This window comes from Rhincodon typus, chromosome 17, assembly GCF_021869965.1.
Source record: "Rhincodon typus isolate 14 chromosome 17, sRhiTyp1.1, whole genome shotgun sequence".
NCBI lineage: Eukaryota > Metazoa > Chordata > Chondrichthyes > Orectolobiformes > Rhincodontidae > Rhincodon > Rhincodon typus.
In genome coordinates, this window is record NC_063348.1 from 41,178,031 (window position 1) to 41,196,332 (window position 18,302).

General features: G+C 38.5%; 1 protein-coding gene across 4 annotated transcripts in view; it reads right to left on the bottom strand.

Annotated features, from left to right (window-relative positions):
• Positions 1-18,302, bottom strand: part of wt1b (WT1 transcription factor b) — an 82,672-nt gene that overhangs the window by 61,601 nt on the left and 2,769 nt on the right. For all 4 annotated transcript variants that reach the window (XM_020511050.2, XM_020511049.2, XM_020511052.2 and 1 more), the window contains exons 2-3: positions 6,457-6,579; positions 2,243-2,345 (exon numbers count right to left, since the gene is read on the bottom strand). In XM_020511050.2, coding sequence (XP_020366639.1) covers positions 2,243-2,345; positions 6,457-6,579 — 226 coding nt within the window. The remainder of the gene's footprint in view (positions 1-2,242; positions 2,346-6,456; positions 6,580-18,302) is intronic.

Below are 18,302 nucleotides of genomic sequence, written 5' to 3' on the forward strand. Positions count from 1 at the left end.
CCTGTCCGTCCTCCCTGGACTGACCTATCCCCTTCCTAACTCCCTACCTACACTCACCTTTCCTGGCCCCATCCCCGCCTCTTCGACCTGTTTGTTTCTTCTCCACCTATCCTCTCCTCCATCCCTCTTCTATCCGCCTCCCACTCTCTCCCTATTTATTTCAAAACCCCCTTCCCCTCCCCCTTTTCTGATGAAGGGTCTAGGCCCGAAACGTCAGCCTCTCTGCTCCTATGATGCTGCTTGGCCTGCTGTGTTCATCCAGCCTTGCACCTTGTTGTCTCGGATTCTCCAGCATCTGCAGTTCCTACTATCTCTGATGTATTGAACAGGTATGGGTTCTGTAGAAACTTGAAAATAACAGTTAAGCTAACATTTCAGTGCTGTACATTAATTCAGTGCTGCACTGTCAAAAATGCCTTTGCTCAGATGAAATACTATATAAGACTGTACCTATGCTTAAAAGATTCCATGGCATTATTTTGAAGAGCAGTAACGGATTTCTTCCCCATTGCGCTGAGCCAAAATTTATCCCTCAATTCACCTCACTAAAATAGATGGTTAGGCTCTGTGTGAATTTGTTGTGTGCGAATTCGCTGTATGTTTCCTACATTACATTCCAAACCTGCCTTAGTTATTAACTGTGGGGCATAATGATGTTCTGAAAAGTGGTACAGAAGTGCAGGTTCTTTGTTCCCATGTTATGTTGTGCAAATATAAGTAACATAAAACTCATAACTGCACAAAAAGGTCAGGCTAGATTTTGTGCTTGAAGTCTTTGGTCTGAATGACTGCAAGTGATAGATTATAAAAAAAACATTACAGTCATGTTCAACTGTATCACTTATGAAGTCTACATCATTCAACATTCAACAATTGGTACAAAGTAGCTTATTTTTCTTAATTCATCAGTTCTTCATTATTTGCCCTGTGAGTGTGACATTCTGCTACATTTCTGCAAGTTATTAGGTCAGTTTCTGTTAATGGTTATTTTGACATTGTTCCAAATGAGAATTATGGACATAATTCAGAGGAGCAGGAGTTCAAATGCCAGTCCTAGTTGGCAATAGAAATCATCCAGCAACCTTTCAAAAGCTAATAAACAGACTTTCTGATGTGTCCAAGAAGAGCCTGTAACATTCTTATTCATCCCACTAAATACTAACACACAGCTAGGAGATCATGCAGTCATGTTTGACTGGATGCTCCATGAGCTTGCCAGTTGCATTCCAGCAGCTGATAGGGAAAACATTGAGCTAAGGGAACATCGGTGGCCAACTCCAGCGGAAATAGGTAAGGAATGGATTTTATTTGTTTTTGCCAAACATTGAGTGGAACTTTCAACATTGGAAGGACAGTATTACAGAAAGAAATGGATAGGCTGGCGCAACACATCCAGCCCAAGTTAAGAGTGAAAGTGGGTGTGGAGGAATGGACTAAAATTAATCAAGCAATGTTGTGAGCAGATATTTGGTAATAATTTCTGGTGTTTAGAGAGCTTTCAACATTTCAAGCCACTTACAGGAATGTTACCAAACAAAATTTGGTACCAGCCACATAAGGAGGAAATACTGACTGTCAACAGTACTTCTGGTTCAAGATTAGAAACCTGAGAGCCCATCCAACTGCTCATTCGGTCTTGGCACAGATACACATCAATATTTCAAAATGTAATTGTGCCATCCAGGATATCTGGTCCATGAAGTTAATTTGAATGAGTGCTTTAAAAGAGGAGAAAGAGGTAGAGAGTTAGAAAGATTTGGATGGGGTGGGGGAGGTGTGGATGGAGACAAGGTGGGCAATTCCAGAACATATGGGATGTGCAGGATGCCAGAATTTGGAAGGTTATTGAGATGTGGTATGTTATAAAAACTGTGGTCTAAAGGAACAGGGTTCATGGAGAGATTTGAACAGAGGATGAGAATTTTAAATGTGAGGAATTCCTAATTTAGATATGCATATCAGTGAGTACAGTGAAGATGGGTGAACAGGATCTGGTGTAAATCTTTCAATGAAAGAGCTGGTCAACTTATATTTCCATTGAGAGAACAATGGTAATCAGCTGATTACCTTCTGCTACATGATGGAGCCCCTCAGCAAATTATGAAAATCTTGACTGAGGTGTACCACAAGAAGAATAAATAACTTGAACCCTACCTTTCTCCAATAATGAGCAGCATTAATAAATAAATGACCAAATGTCTTATCAGTTTGAACCTAGTATTGCGCAGTGCAGAGATATTACCTGTTGTATGGGGATCTTAACAGCAGAGCCTGACTCCCAGCACAACTGTCTGTAGAGTTGTGGCAGCCATAGACTGGTGGAGGGACCGGGTACTGTTGCTCACCTGTGGAATAAATTACAAATGAAAATTTATTTCTAAACTTTCCAAGAAATTGCAAATCATGAGCTGCTAATGCTGTGATATAATGACAGTATTCAGTGGTGCAAATGTGCTCCAGATATCTCATGACATTGGATTTCATTCTATTGCGGCATAAATGATATTTAACCCATACACAAACTTTTGTTCTTAATTAGCATTACCATCAATTGCAAAACAAGCTTTACCAAACTTGAACAATTTATTGCATTTTACTCACTTGACGATCCTGTCAAAATGGATTTATTTTTGTATACTCTTACAAAGACAAAAAAACTTAAACAGTCCCTGACTATAAGGTGAAAATTCACTGTAATTAATGAGAGGTGTGAATATATAACATCTCTTCACATAAATGGCTCATGTATGGAAGCACCCTTTGCTCAGATTCTACCCAGCTCTGCTGCTATGTAATTTTTTTTCAAGATGCTTCGTAAAACGTGCAAATCTCTGATCAAACTGTTGCACAAATTGCTGGTGTGTGCAAATCTGAAACTTCCCAAGTTGATATACCTCGTTTCCCTTTTGCCTTTTATTGAGCATTCAACCAGGTGCGCACAAAGGAATTGTTCTTTGACAAAAGATTGCAAACTCTGCCATGATTTAAATCAACTTAATGCAACTTGGAAATAAGAGGACATGCATTTAAAATAGAAGCTGAGAAGGATTTATTTTTCTCTCTCAGTGAGTTGGTAGTCTTTGGAAGTCTTTTCCAAAACAGGGGAGGCAGATCAAGACTGAGTTAGACTGATTTTAATCAACAATAATGTTGAGGTTTGTGGATGGACTGTAAAGTGAAGTGAAGGCCACAAGCAGATTAGCCTTGACTTTACTGAATAGTAGAGCAGGCGAACGGTAAATTACTCCTACTCTTATGAACTAATGAAGATATTAATGCTGGTCACAAATAGCCACCTATTTCGTAGTATGGCAGTCAGTTGCTTTCAAATCGGTTTAGGCCCTTTTCTGAAACTAGTTAACGCATGTTCAAATCTCCTCCGTCCAATAGTTTTCTATCCATACATACTACATCGCTTGAAGAATTAGCATATAGCTTGAAATTATGTTTCTGTCAGTAACATATCGCACACATATATGATCCTGATTTTAAATGTCAGTGAATGGGGATTGAGCAAAATCGGACGCATAATTATATTCTGACAGTTGCGAAGATGGAAATGAATGTCAATTGAGATGTGTACAATTTGTTTTTTCAAAGACCGTATTTGCTTACGTAAAATGCGTTTTGAATGCAAACTATTTAATTGTTAATCACGAACTTTAACTAAAATCTGAAGTATTATCCGGAAGGAAATTCAGACGGTGTGGAAATGACCTCGGTCGGAGGAGGTTCGTGTGCATCATAAGCTTATGACGGCAGCTAAGCGGAATACTCTATATCGGTGTTAACGTTTCGGGTCCGGTGACCCTTTCCTATGAGGAAACGTTAACTCTGTTTTCTTCCTTCACAGGTGCTGCCAGACCTGCTGAGCATTTCCAGCAACTTTGTTTTTGTTCCTGATTTACAGCATCCGCAGTTCTTTCGCTTTTTTCTCTATATCGGTGCCGTACATTCAATGTATTTTCTACATAAAGTCACCAATACCGTTCGTCAATTCAATACAGTCGGTTAAGCCGTTAAGAAATTAGATCTGCTTTTATAGCTTCGCCTAGCAGACATCTTGCCAAGTTTCCTCTTTATTCAATTAATTGTGACTTTAGGTGACAGTGTAATTGAAACCTGAGAAATGATTTTATAGATCGATTTCGCGGCTGTAGCATGTCCAATTATTATAATAAACAAGGGTGCTTCTTATGATAGTAACCTCAACACAAAGTTGCCATTGTAGTAATAGAGGAAATCATTCGTTCATCCTGCGTGACGATAATGAAGTAGAATTTGATTCCACCAGTTACGTACACGTAATGCTACTTTACCTCTGTCTAAAAGGGATAAGCTAAAGATGTCAACAAATAAATGTTTCCTTTATGGTAACGTGTAACCTGCATTTGGAACATGCGATATCATTGAAATTTAGTTAAGTTTATATGATGCTGTAGTTTAAAACACGTTTTTTTAAAAAAAATAGAACTGTAACAAAGCACTGTTGTATATGTCTTTCACATTTGTAACAGATATTCTCACTTTCCGAGATGCAGTCTATCCTTACTGGAAAAAAATGTAAACATTCACAGCCGAGTTAGAGAATGTTCAGCAGCTGCAGTTTGTGTTGTTTGAGGCTGTTATAACAGGTGTAAGATAAAAGATAAAATGTGGAACTTCTTGGATTCAGCGGATGGCAAATATTGTACAATCCGAGTCCACTTCCTTATCAGAGGTTTCAGAGATCATCCACTTTACACCTGCCATACAGTTCTGCCCATGGCAATGCTGCTTGGAATTAAAATTACAGCTCATATTATTTTGGGACAGTTATTAGTTAGTATCCTAATAAATGTGTACTTTTGTGAAATTGTTCTATTTAATGAAAACGAGTGTTGTGTGGGTGACCAATTACATAACTGGTTGTAACTGTATCAGCTTGAGCAGAAGGGTTTTATGATGCAGTGGTAGTTTCCCTGTCTCTGGGCTGGAAGCTCTGGGTTCAAGTCCCACCTGAGGTGAGTCACACAGCATGCCCGAACAGGTCGTTTGAAAACAATTTGACAAACACATTTTCCGTAAGGAAACCATAAAGTTTCAAGTCCTCACTTAGATCTGCACATATGGCAAATCTGACCTTGTCTGGACAACTAGGGGAGCGAGAAAGCTCTCCCTAGAACATTTAGCAGCTAAGTGCAGAGATTATTCAATAACATGTCGTTGCCTTAACACCTGCAGCACTTCAATGTAAACAAAAATGTTTAAATCAACATGAAAAGTCTATCGAATCTACAGGACAATCAATCTAACCCCACCGCCGATTTCATTAATCAGGCTTTCTAATTAATTACTCATCAAAAATGTTTTCTCACATTCAATTGACATTTTAAATTGTGTCGCCTCAGCGTTTGTCGATGAACGTTTAGCGTTAATTAGTGCATAAAGAGCTCTCATGTATGGTTTCTTTTTTACAAAAATGTTTTGCAGTAAAAACTTTTTTTAAAAAATCAGAGGTCTCATTATACACCACTGTATTAGAATCTAAATGCTTGTCCTGAAAGTGCTCAAGTAAGATATTGGAATATGACCTATTCATATTCCAAATAAATTTTTCTGACATACCTCTCTCAGTTCTAACACGGCCGTTCGTTTATTAAATAACATACCAACTAAGATACAGTAATCATTTCAGGCAAGCTTCATGATTTTTACCCGCCAATATCCCAGAGGATAATTTGACGAGGAGAACCTTATCGATATAAGCTAAAATACTCGATGTATGTAATTTTATCTCGACGTATGTAATTTTATAGCGTCGTAGTTAAATCGTTGATACGCGCAGAATGAGATCATTCGGCCCATCGTGCCACACCTGCTCTTCAAACGAGCATCATTACTTAGTGCCAATTTCCTACATCGCGCCCCCCATACCTTTGCACACTTTTTTATACAAATGATCCGATCATGCAATGTACCAATTATTAAATCCTACAAGAACAACTACATGTAATGGGCTGAATGTGGAGGCTAAGAAATATTAGGCAATTTTAACAAATACGCGTTTGTGGTCCAACAATCCATATGTTTGGTGTCGCTTCTAATATAACAATAGTGAAGGCATTGACGTGTTTAATCGCGTGATTAAAGTGCGTTTGATCGGTTTCTTTTTACAACTTTTAAAAGCGTTTATTTTTCATTCCGACTTTCAACTATGACATCTCAAAAACACTCCTTCACAAAATTGACCAACACGTTTCAGGTTAGCGAAAAGAGCTTTCGGGATTTTTTCTTTTAATGTGATGCTGTTTCCCGTCCAAACTGCACTAAGAGATTTTAAACTGGTAGCTGGCTATTGTTGCAAAAACAATAATTGTTATTCAGTAATTCGAACAGTTAGACTAGAGAAACATTGCGTGTTTTTTTTAAAGGTGAGTAAACTTTGCTTTGGCCTCTGAGGTAATGAAGTGTTACCTATACTGTTCTGCTGGTTGATGGGCTCCTCGTGTTTAAAGGCGTGATTGGAGAATTGAGGAGTGTGATGGCTCGGAGTGTGACCGTAACCTGGAGTCCCGTCGAAAGCCACAGCGCTGTAACCTGAAACAAACACAAAAGTCGCATCAGCAAGTAGCTAGAGAACCTGATAAAATGGGATTGACTTAAATGGTCATAAATAAGGAACGAGCAGTTTTCCACTTCCTTGGGAAGTCTCAATCAATTTTCATGCAACCAAGAACTTTTAGAGTGAAGTCATTGTTACTGTTGCGTAAATGCAACAGCTTTACTTTTTACACAGCAAGATCCCACGGAGCAGCAAATGAGCCAAATGTCCGGGCAATGCCTTTTACTTTCGTGGATTGGGCCCAAGGAGGAATCTTGACCAAAATACGAAGAAACCTCCCCGGAACAGTTCCCAATCGAGCCATAGGATCGATTATGCCCAACGGACCAGTGGTATGCGACAAGAATTATAATGCAGCTTGAAACAAAATGCAAAATGGTTGTACTATAGCATGGTCGCCAGTTAAAAATCCCCCATGGGGATGGATCTTGATCGGTGCAATGGTATTAAATGGGTGGGGGAGATGTAACGAATCGGCAACACATTACCATCAATCCCATTGAAGTCGAGGAAATACTGAGAGCTGCAAAGCACAGTGTTCTATCGGCCATTTTACACCACAATGCAAATACAAAATCTACCCCAATCAACACTACACTAAAGTCGCAATAGCTAACTCAACCGCATTATGCCCCGAGGATTCAATTAGCCCCTACCAAATAATTGTCATTGTCAAAGCAACTCAGCGCAGAGAAGGCTGCGGATGTTCGCTAGGCATGACGAGGCGCTGTATAAATGTTTTGCTACATAAAACATCCACCGGTTAGAAAACTTTTTTTTAAAATATGTTTGACTTGTATTGCACGCTGCATGTCAATTGTCTTGACCGCGTGATAATGGAAATGAAGGAGTAGTTTTTCCTCCAGTGGATAAAAACACTAAGCCGGTTCAGAATGAGGAAGCTGGGGAAGGTGAAGGAGACCGACGGTCAACATGGATTCTGGGTCTAGGACCAATGCGATTAAGGCAAATGGTGGGCTGTTACTAATACAGGAGCTATGAGTCATTGGAAGGAAACCTCGAACGGCAGAAACCAGCTTAAAAAAATAAAGGTGGAAGGAAATTGAAACAGAATAGAATAAGATCGAGGTGTAAAAAAAAAGCACCCTGGATAAAGTTCTATAAAAATTGTGAATCGAAATGTTTCTAATCAATTTCTGGATCAAGTTCAAATATAATAAACATATATAATAGAGAAAGCCTGGACAACTACAATTAATTGAAAGGAAAGGACTTAGATCAAGGTTCGCAAGCAACCTGCCTCGGTGTTTGAGCAAGCAGAAAGCTAACACAAGTCTTGGGTTTTAACCAGTATACGGACATCCATTAATGCGTATTTGTTGCAGAAATTATTTGGGAGCTCACAATGTTTGAAGGAAGTAAACAGGGAAACAAAGAGGGCTACACGAAGTTGATTCCCTACGAGAAATAAGTACAATTAGAAGAATCGATATGCAGCCAAAGTATAATTTGTGAATCTTTGCAAACTGTCGAGGGGCAACCTTAGTTTTTACTTTGGAGCCATAGGTTTAATTTTTGGGGCCTTGGGACTATATCTCCTTAAATAGTCGCAAAATACAGATTGGCGAGAATGGACACAAAATATAAAAATACCAGAACTCACAACTGACAAAGTAGAAATAAGAAAATGATTTAGCTGTAATTTATAAGGAAACGATAATAAAACTTGAGGTGGAATACCGCTTTACCTATATCTCACAACAAAAGTAAGATGTAAATCCAAATGATTAAACAGGTAGCAAAAGATTAGTGTATGGTTAAATAATGATTTTTTTTCAGATCCATTGTAGTTAAAGGCTGTTTTCCCCACTTTCCTCCACGGCACATCTTTCATTGCATTTATCATCAAGAGTTTGTGTGTTGCAGGTAAACTCTTATCTTGAATGAGGAAAACGATAAAGTACGGTTGTGTGACAAGCTATTTTCTCAGCTAAGAAGCAAGAGCGAGGACACATTTGTGTACAGCGAGGAATCCAATTCAAACCCAACCCTCTAAAGGTTTGTTGATGAAATCAGGGCATGTGTGTGTCGCAGATGCATTAGGAAGACAAAACACTTGAGGAGCTGAGAGTAACAATTATGGGAGATTTCTTTTTGGCTTTTCAGCAGAGATATCCGGTGACCTGACAACATCAGATGAAATAACACACAATGATAAATTAAGAATAAATAAAATATTTCGTAGATGTGACAGTGTTGGGGGGGGGGGGGGGGGGGGGGAGGCTAAAATAAAAGTAATACAGTGGCCAGCAGTGCTACCTCACAGCGCCAGGGATCGGGTTCGATTCAAGACCCAGGCAACTGTCCGTGTCGAGATTGTATGTTCTCCCCGTGTCTGCGTGGGGTTCCTCCGGGTGCTCTGGTTTCCTCCCACAGTCCAAAGATATTCAGGTTAGGTGGATTGGCTATGCTAAATTTCCCCTAGTGTCTAGGGTGGGAAATGCAGGGATAGGGTGGGATGATCTTCGGAGGGATGGTTGTGATGGGCCGAATGGCCCGCTTCCACGTTGTAGGGATTCTATGAAATAATTTGAATTGCGACAATACCATGTACAACTTCAAGATATTCTAAATTAAGTTTGAACCAATGAATTATTTCTGAAGTATAGCCATATTGTAGCGTAGAGTGAGAACATTTTTTGAGTAACTAAAGAAAAAAGCAGAGACCCAGAAGTATGTTGAAAGAAATAGAAAATATATATTGATGCATGTAAATTGTCAGAATAATCAAAGATCAAAAGCTAATGATGGACAGACCAATTTCTTTGTAGGTTCCTAGATCGCTAACCTATTAAGTGCAATTTAGTTTTATTTTCATATCAGAATTAAAAGTCATATTTCACCGTTTCTCAGATTTTTAGGGAAGTTTTTTTTTCAAAAAGATTCAATGTAAACTGGAAATGTCTCCAGCTATCAAAGCACTAAGTCCAGAAGAACATCAATGAATGTTGAAGAAATTAAACGCAACAAGCAATGGAATGAATTTTGTCAAAGATCCCTTATCATTCATAGAAGAGTAAATATCAAAGAATTAGGAAATACCAGTGGTATTATCGCTGAACTGTTAATCCAGAGACCCAGATAATGTTCCGGAGTTCTGGGTTCGAATCCCACCACGGCAGATGGTGGAATTTGAATTCAATAAAATATCTGGAATTAAGAATCTAATGATGACCACGAATCCAGTGTCGATTGTCGGGGGAAAACCCACCTGGTTCACTAATGCCCTTTAGGGAAGGAAACTGGCATCCTTACCTGGTCTGACCTACATGTGACTCCAGACCCACAGCAATGTGGTTGACTCTGGGCAATTAGGGACGGGCAATAAATGCTGCCTAGCCAGTGACACTTTCATCCTGTTAATAAATAAATTAAATAATTAAATTATACCTAGCCTGGAATATGACACAGAGAAAGTTTGTCACAAAAAAGGGTCCATGAGCTAAAGAGTAACTTTGGTTCTCTATCCACAGCTGTTGTCTGATCGGCTGAGTATTTTCAATATTTTCTGTTTCTATTATGCAACATATTAAAATTAATTATGAAGCCTCCCTAGTGGAATATTGTTGAATCTGGTTTACAGAAATGGCAGTTTATTTAATCTCTGATGAAATAACGATGAAAAATGAGATGATCCCACTTGCTCCTTTGTGTCAATTTGTTTTTTTTAAAAAAAAGTACCAGCGAGGGAAATGGGCTTCATATGTCTTTCTTACGTGCTAGCGCAGAATTCTCTTTTGGTTGAGCTCAGTGCAAGGTTCAAAGTATAATATGACTGTAAACTGCCACTATTGCATACAACAGCGACAACTCTGTGATTTCTTATTGTGAACTGCAACTTTAAAGAAGGTTACTCATTAATACATGAGTAGAACTAGAAACTGGACAGAAAATAACTAGAAATAAAAAAGTGTAGTTTACATATATGACGTACATTCATATAATTGCCAGCTTTAAAATATTCACATTCACAAAGCACAGAACACAGCATTTTCACGTAAGTATATGATTTTTTGAGTTTTGCAGAGATCAGTCCTCCATTAACTCTCTTTCCAACTTTCAAACTCATCTTCAAGTTCATACAAATTGGATATCTACAGTATTTAAACCAAAAATGCAAGTAATCAAATTATATGTTGCAGAATTAGTATTAATAAGAACTTAGAGAAGCTTGGCATTTTAATGATGGAAATAGTCTGTTACATTCAAATTCTAAACACATTGCAAATATTAGAAGCACAGCTATATGTCTACACACTTGACAATATAAAAATTCAAGCACTATCTTGGAAGACATTTGCGATGATTTGCAAACGAATGTCAAGGAAAATTAAAAGAAAATGTTATGATCTGGAATGCATTGCCATAAATATATTGAAAATGCATTGAAAGAGGAATTTAATATATACTTCAAGGCGCAAAAAAGGCCTATCTGGAAATAGACATGGCATAGTATTAATTGCAAAACACTTTGAATTATCCAACTAGATTGGTATGATGGGCTGAATAGCATATTTTGTGTCATATTGTTCTGTGTTTATGAATCAAGCTTTACAAAATGCTCAGATCTTCAGGTGATGTTAATTTTGTGTGTCTTTTGAATTTGATTGTATCAGAATCATATTCATACTGTTTTCTGCATTATATTCTCTATTCCCTTTGATTATCTGTGTTACAGTTCTTGTTTCAATCTCTCATCAACTTAAAAATATCTTGGCCTTGAAAACAGAACACAAGAATCCATCTTATGACAATAAGTAGAAATAAGAACCTAATCGACAAACTTGGTGTCAAGTTTGTCAAGAACTCAAATGATAAAATTGGATGTCAGTGAGAGGAGCTTAAAACAACTATGAGAAAGCTCAATTGAAGTAGTATAGTTATGTAACAACTCAGGTTGAACTATGTGAAGTCCAATAATCAAGTGCAATTGCAAAATGGGGAACATTTATTATGTTATAAATCAGAAATGTAATCAGTGAATGAAGTGGCTCTATTCCAGGCCATGGGTTACTTATTAATACTGCATAAAATTAATTTAAGTGGAAGATTATCTAGAAATTAGAGGTCTACATAATAGAAGTAGTATTTGAAACAAAGTAATCTAGTGATGATTTATAGTATGTCCATGGACAGTCCAGGCACCAGTTAGTTTGTGTATTGAGTATTTCTGCTCAGATAGTTCTTGTGCCAAAAGAACTATTTGTCCTATAACCTTATGTTCCTGCTCAACAATGACTCTTCATATGTCTACACTACAGGAGATTTGTACCTATGCTACCTGTAAGTGTATCAGACAATAGCTGCCTGGGAATATGCTGCAAGATGTAATATAATCTTTGGATTTTGATGAATTTATGCAGCATTGTTAGTTGGGGTGAACCCATGTCTTCACTGATGTCAGAGGCATTCAGTTGTGTTAAAGCTTTCAGCTCCACTCTCAAAGCAGTCTGTTTTTCTTTACTTAGTAGAAACCCAATGGTTCATTAGGCAATATATAAATCACTTTCTTTCACACAACAAAATCCAATTTTGTTTCTAGGTATTTGATGAGAAAAGGAAAACTGGAGAGGATCATACATTGCTTTTGATCAGCATGTCAACTTGCCCCATTGATGCATACTAACAAAATATTACATTAGGTGTGAAGCAAATATTTGCAAACAACATAAAGGGAAAATAATTTAGGAATGGTAGCTGACCCTTTCACTAAAATCTTTCCTGCAGTGTAGCAAGACAATTAATAATACAAATAGAATGATTGTGTTTGGCTAGAAACATTGATTATTATTCCAAGTTAGTGATATTAGTTTAATGTAACAGTCTTCAGTAGCATGTGTATGTTTTAAAGTAGTAGACAGAAAAGTAACTAATAATTCAGTGTCCCAAAATACCACATTATGAAAGTGGATTGTGGGAACTTGGGTTATCTTAATATAAAAAGAAGTGGGGCATGATACAAATATTAAAACAGCTAATAAAATTGAATTTAATTTGATGTTCTAATTATTCTCCAAAATCTCAACATGGACACCATCTCCAAATTTGGACAGAAAGCCAAGAGCTATCAGAGAGCTCTAGATGGACGTATCAAGTTGTTTACAGACAGGATAAACAGTTTTCTAGTGCAGTAATAGTGCCCCCAAAATCTAAATCAAAATTTTAAAAATGCTTTGACAAGAAGGAATGCAGCATTTCAAGCCCGAATATAGTATGAATCAATGATTCAAATGTTGATTTTGTACAGATTTAACACTTCAGAAGTGGATTCAATGGATACACACAGCAAAATGTTAATGCAGTGTTTGTCGTCCCAGGCATGCGGGAGATTGGGATGATATTCAGAAGAATGAAACAGCATATAGGCCCTTGAAGATAACGTTTAATCTTTCTTTAGTTTTCTAATAAAATAAATCGGATGGTCTTAAATGATCAATATCTGTGTGATAATTGGCAGTATGCGTTATGAAGTATAGAGACCTTGACACAAAAGTGAATTATTCCTCTCCGTCCGCAAACCCTGATGTTTCGTCAAATAGTTTCAATAATTCCTCGAAGCAAATTCCAAAATAGGCATGTGTTCTGTAACTTTTTATTCTTGGAGGGCGCCTTTTTTTGCTCCGCTTTCTTATGAAATAGTTTCTGATACTCATTAAAGTGGCTTAATGCCATCCGAGGATTTCTATACGATTCGTTTGGGAATTTCACAAAGCAAAGCCAGTCTGTCCTAAAGAGACAGAAGCTCCCCTTCACCCACCCCTCCCAACCAACAATGGGCTAAATAAAAAATATAAATCATGGATGGTAAATCAGATGCTACAAGATTTTGTCATTAATTCAAGGTTCAAGCGCTGTCTAATGATTTGTACCTTCATTACTTGCCTTAAGTTGCTGTCTTTTAAAAAAAAAGCGGTTCTGCAGTTAGCTAAACACACATTTGCTAAAAGTATAATTGTATCATTGAAATGAAAGTTACGAATCCGGGGGCAATGTATAGGTACAAATCTCTTAGATTTCCTTATCGCTCAGCCCTGAATTCCAAGTTTTGAAATGGCCGATTACTTTGAAATCGACATCAAAACAAAAAAATTCCGATTGAATTGGCAACCAGAAAATCTAGAAGAAAACACAGTGGAATTCAGCACAGTTGAATTCATACCTTGTTTTGAAAATCGAAGCTTTGAGATTCCCTCTAACTAACCAGGGCAACAAGTGCGCCATGGAATTTCAGAAAGCATGAATGGCGCATCTAAAACGCCAAGTTGTAAATAGTTGCCCATGTTGTAAATGGCCAGTATGTATTTTGGTGTTCGTTCTTCTTTGCTGCTGCTGGAATTCCTAACGCTATTTACTAGACCCCATTTTCTACTGAATTGATGGACTGAATCCCATTAAATTGTTCGGCGAAGATGGCACTACAGTACATTAATTACCAGCATTAGTTGTCACTCTACATTAACAACAAAACTCCAGAAGCAATAGACACACGACTTCTATAAAATGTAGGCAACCATTGTAAATAAACATTGCCAGTGGTTATACAGAACCTTTACCATTATAGTATTTCAAACTCAAATTTCAGTCCTCCCAATAATACAGCAGATAACCATGTGCCTATATTTGGGAATTTGTTTCTTTGCGAATGAATTGTGAAATTACTGCCCATTAATATCACTTCGTCTATACTATACATTTTTACATAAAAGAATAAAGATTGTATTAAAAATCCAGTAACGAAGTTATTTTAGCGATCTGTATAAATTCCAACTCTGACGTGGAGAGCTAACTGATACTGAGAGGGGTGAAACTGCAATTTTATTTCAAAAGGTGTTCTGAACCCAAGTTTAAGTAGTTGCAGGTAAAATTGAAGAAATTTGCAATGTTTCCTTGTTCACGAAATTTGAATTTAAAATGAGACTGTACAAAGGGACGAGTTCCCTTTGAAAATATCCCTAAAGATAGTCAGATTGGCAATTGGTAAATCTCAAGTGTGCAGGTTCAATTTTCTATGGCATTTAATTTGATGGTACCGAATAAAAAAAGTGCGATGTTCGAACAAAACAAATTGTATTGCGCGGAAAGCGGACACGGTAATATTCCCAATAAGTGAAATGACTTCCATGCGGAGGCAACCTTTCCGTCTTGAAATTCCTGGTATTAAATTTAAATCTCGATTTCTAATCGCTTGAGTAAAATCTTCACGTTGCGCTCACGGGCGCGGTCTAGTTTCTATCTTATGGTTTGATAGAGTGAGTGTGGGAATGGGCAGTGGGGAACCTGCTCCATGCATAACTATTACAATAGTAACGTGGGGAACACGGTACACCTTGCAACTCTTTGATTTGATGGTACTGAAATTCCTGAGCTCTGTATCTAACCGTCTTACATATGTGGGAGATCTGGAATCCATGAGAAACTATAAAACGCCTTTGCAACATAAAAACCCTCCCCAGAAGACTGAAGCATCGTTTTGCTAAAGGGAGGGATATGTTAAGTTAAAATAAAGTCAGTTTCATATCTTGAAACGTTGAAAGTCGAGTGGTTCGGCCAGCGCTTTCAACCAACACTCTGAAGTGGTGGAGGGGGCGGGGGGGGCGGTGGCTGGTGGTGGGGGGGGGGGGGGGGCGGTGGTGGTGGTGGTGGTAGTGGTATGGATTCTAAATGTATATATAGGTAATTTATAGAAGGAAGACTTGGCTTGTGTTGCTTTGATAGTACTGTAAGTAGGGCGCTTACAGTTTGTTGTTATAATAAAATTTATCCCGAGAAAGACAGCCTCCATCTGTCCAGCAGATGACAATTCTCTGCTCCCGTTTCCGTGTCTTGATGCTGCTGATCCTGACAAATTAACACCGAACCTGAAAAGGGACCTCCGCCGCACAGGTTCCACATTTCCATCAAATTAAACAGCCTCCCATCACAGAGAGCTAATTGTCTCGGTCAAAAAAAAATAAACAAGCCGGAGTGCGAAACTTGAAGTGACAGAACAAGTCCCGCGTCTGCATTTGACCCTTCCAGGATACCCCGTTGTAAATCAACCTTTCCAGCACGCACTTTCAATTAACTGGACTATTTTTTAAAAAACACGAACCGGATTCCTACTCTAATTAAAACACATAAAATTTGTTTTTTTTTGTTTAAATAAGCCCCTTTCGTTAATAAGATCAGCTGTCATGCAATTTGCAAACGTTGATTCAAAGATGGTGCATAGTCACAAGGGACTTTTTTTTAAAAAGAACTCGACTGTCCGGAGAGCTTAATCTCTCTGAGATACCATACACCTCAAAGACTTTACATACAGTGAACTGCATGGAGTAATTATACCTGAAATTACGTGAACAAATAAATAATTAAAATCGAATTTTCCTTGGTGCAGTAAGTGGACGTTCAAAAAGTTAACTCAGAGTTTTAAACTGGGTTTCTCCTTTGGTCCCAATCGAGAGGCCATGAAACATGCCTTGTTACAGGCCAGGTTCCCATAAATCGAAACTATTGTCACTTTCAATTCTCCATTCCCAATTTGGTCTAACCCAGTCACCTATTGGGAAAACTTGGACTGTGAAGACAGTGCGCTTAGCCTGACAGCATTCCTGTTATTAGTGAACAGCGTTTCCGGTTTTGATGGTATTTTGAAACGTTGGGCTGGTTAAGCCATTGCGGTAAATTGGCATATCACACGGGAAGATCAGGGTTCGTTCGGTCTATTGGCGCTACCTGTAAAAGCCCATTGAAGACCAAATTGCCCCTGTCACCCATCACACTTTGAATTAATTTGTCACTTTAACTGCAGTATATTAAAAGCTAAATTCAGAGCCTCCATTTCTTCCAAATCTCTCTACCGCCACAAGATTAAAATTGTTTATCCCAAAGGATGCACAATTAAAATATTGTAAATTTATGCCGAAGATCTTGTTCTGTGGGCAAGATTTGTGTGCATGCGTGGGAGGAATGTGCACCTTTGAAATACAGATGTGCACGAGTTTGCAGGTCTCACTGCAGAAGGGACGCCTGAAACAGAACTGCCCATGTTGTACCTAATCATTAATTATCCGCTGCTGCTGGTTCGTCTCGCAGTATTGACAGTCTCTTCTCAAAATTGAGAATATAACGAAACGGGAAATCACACAGCAAGTTCACTCAGCATATTGAGACTTCGGGCTAAAATCTATCCGAGCATCCTCAGATGCACACACACCACCTTCACAATGGCTCGTTTGGGTGTACATTGCCTGAATTTATTTCCACGAACCTTTCCCGTGAGGAACATTAAATGTAGTCTTCTGCATTCAATTTGCGGGGGAAAACAATGACGCGCCCTGGAAGAAAATTAACTTATTCTAATTCAAGGAGTAAACGCAATATTTTTCAATAGGTTTTGATAACGAGTGGGGTCGATCCTTTACAATGACTTCAAACTCTATTTGAAAATTTGAAATCGAAAATATGCCCAGTGTTAAAAGGTAAATCTAATCCTCAAAGCAGTGGTTTAAGAGTTATATTGCTAATTAACCCTTAAAGAGTCACCCATCCTTTAATTCGCCAGTACAGCAAGATAAAACGGGAAACGTCTTTTCAATATATCTTCTCAGATTGTAATGTCAAGGTTTCATATGTACTTTTATCATTAGGCAAGTATTGCAAGGATTTTAAACGAGCTTTTGAACAGTAAAAGTGTTCCCATGCAATGAATCTTTCAACAAATAACATAAAGTCATACAGCACGGAAACAGACTCTTCGGTCCAAATCGTCCATGCCGACCATGATGTCCTAAATTAAGCTAGTCCCACTTGCCAGCATTTGGCCCACATCTCACTAACCCCTGCATAGTTGAATAGACAAACACACCTTTATTTAGTGGTTTTGTGTGTGCTTTCCCAATGATCGCTTTATCTAGTCTACATTTGGGGGAACAGTTGTAGCATCCCTTTGCTCAGCCCATTGTATTGGAAAATGCAGCAGGGGGAGGCTACTCAGCGGCGATAGCCAATCAACCGGCAACCTTCACAATTGTTGAAAGCCAAAGCTTTTTTTGAGATTGGGTGCTTTCCGGGATCAGCTCGACTCACGGTTTTGGAGTGTGGTGGCTCCTCTTCCCCCTCCCCCTTTCTCGGTTCTGAACAAAATATTTGACGGCAAGATCCCTTTTATTTAAGGGTCTTACCAGAATGTCAAAAAAAAATGCCCGAAAATGAATCGACTAGAATGTGCTGGTAAACAATTAGACACTTTCCCCGTTCCATCTTTTGTGCAAAATCTGGTAGACTCTCTTGTCAGAGGATTTCAACTGGTCCCTGAGTGAGAGATGCCTCCGTTTGATCATTTCTCGGCTTCGACTTGGCAGAAAGCAATCTTTGAGCCAAGGTAGCGCCTTTCCCACGATTAGAAATCTAGTCAGACTGCTAACTTGCAGCCTTGAGATAGTTTACACCAAGTCCCCTCCTCCGTTCAACAGGCTGCAGCCTTCCCCTGTACCTTTTTGAATAAATAGAAAACAAGAACAGGCCATTCAGCCCAGCTGGTTGATGCCGGCGATAATGCAGCGCTCCGGCCTCCCTCATCCTTTTGTTATTCACCAGCATATTGTAGGGGTATCAAGAAACAAAAGCGCATTATCTCCCATTCAAGAATCCCAATTAAAAACCTTAGAAACGCCCCAAATTGTCAATAAGCGCAGTT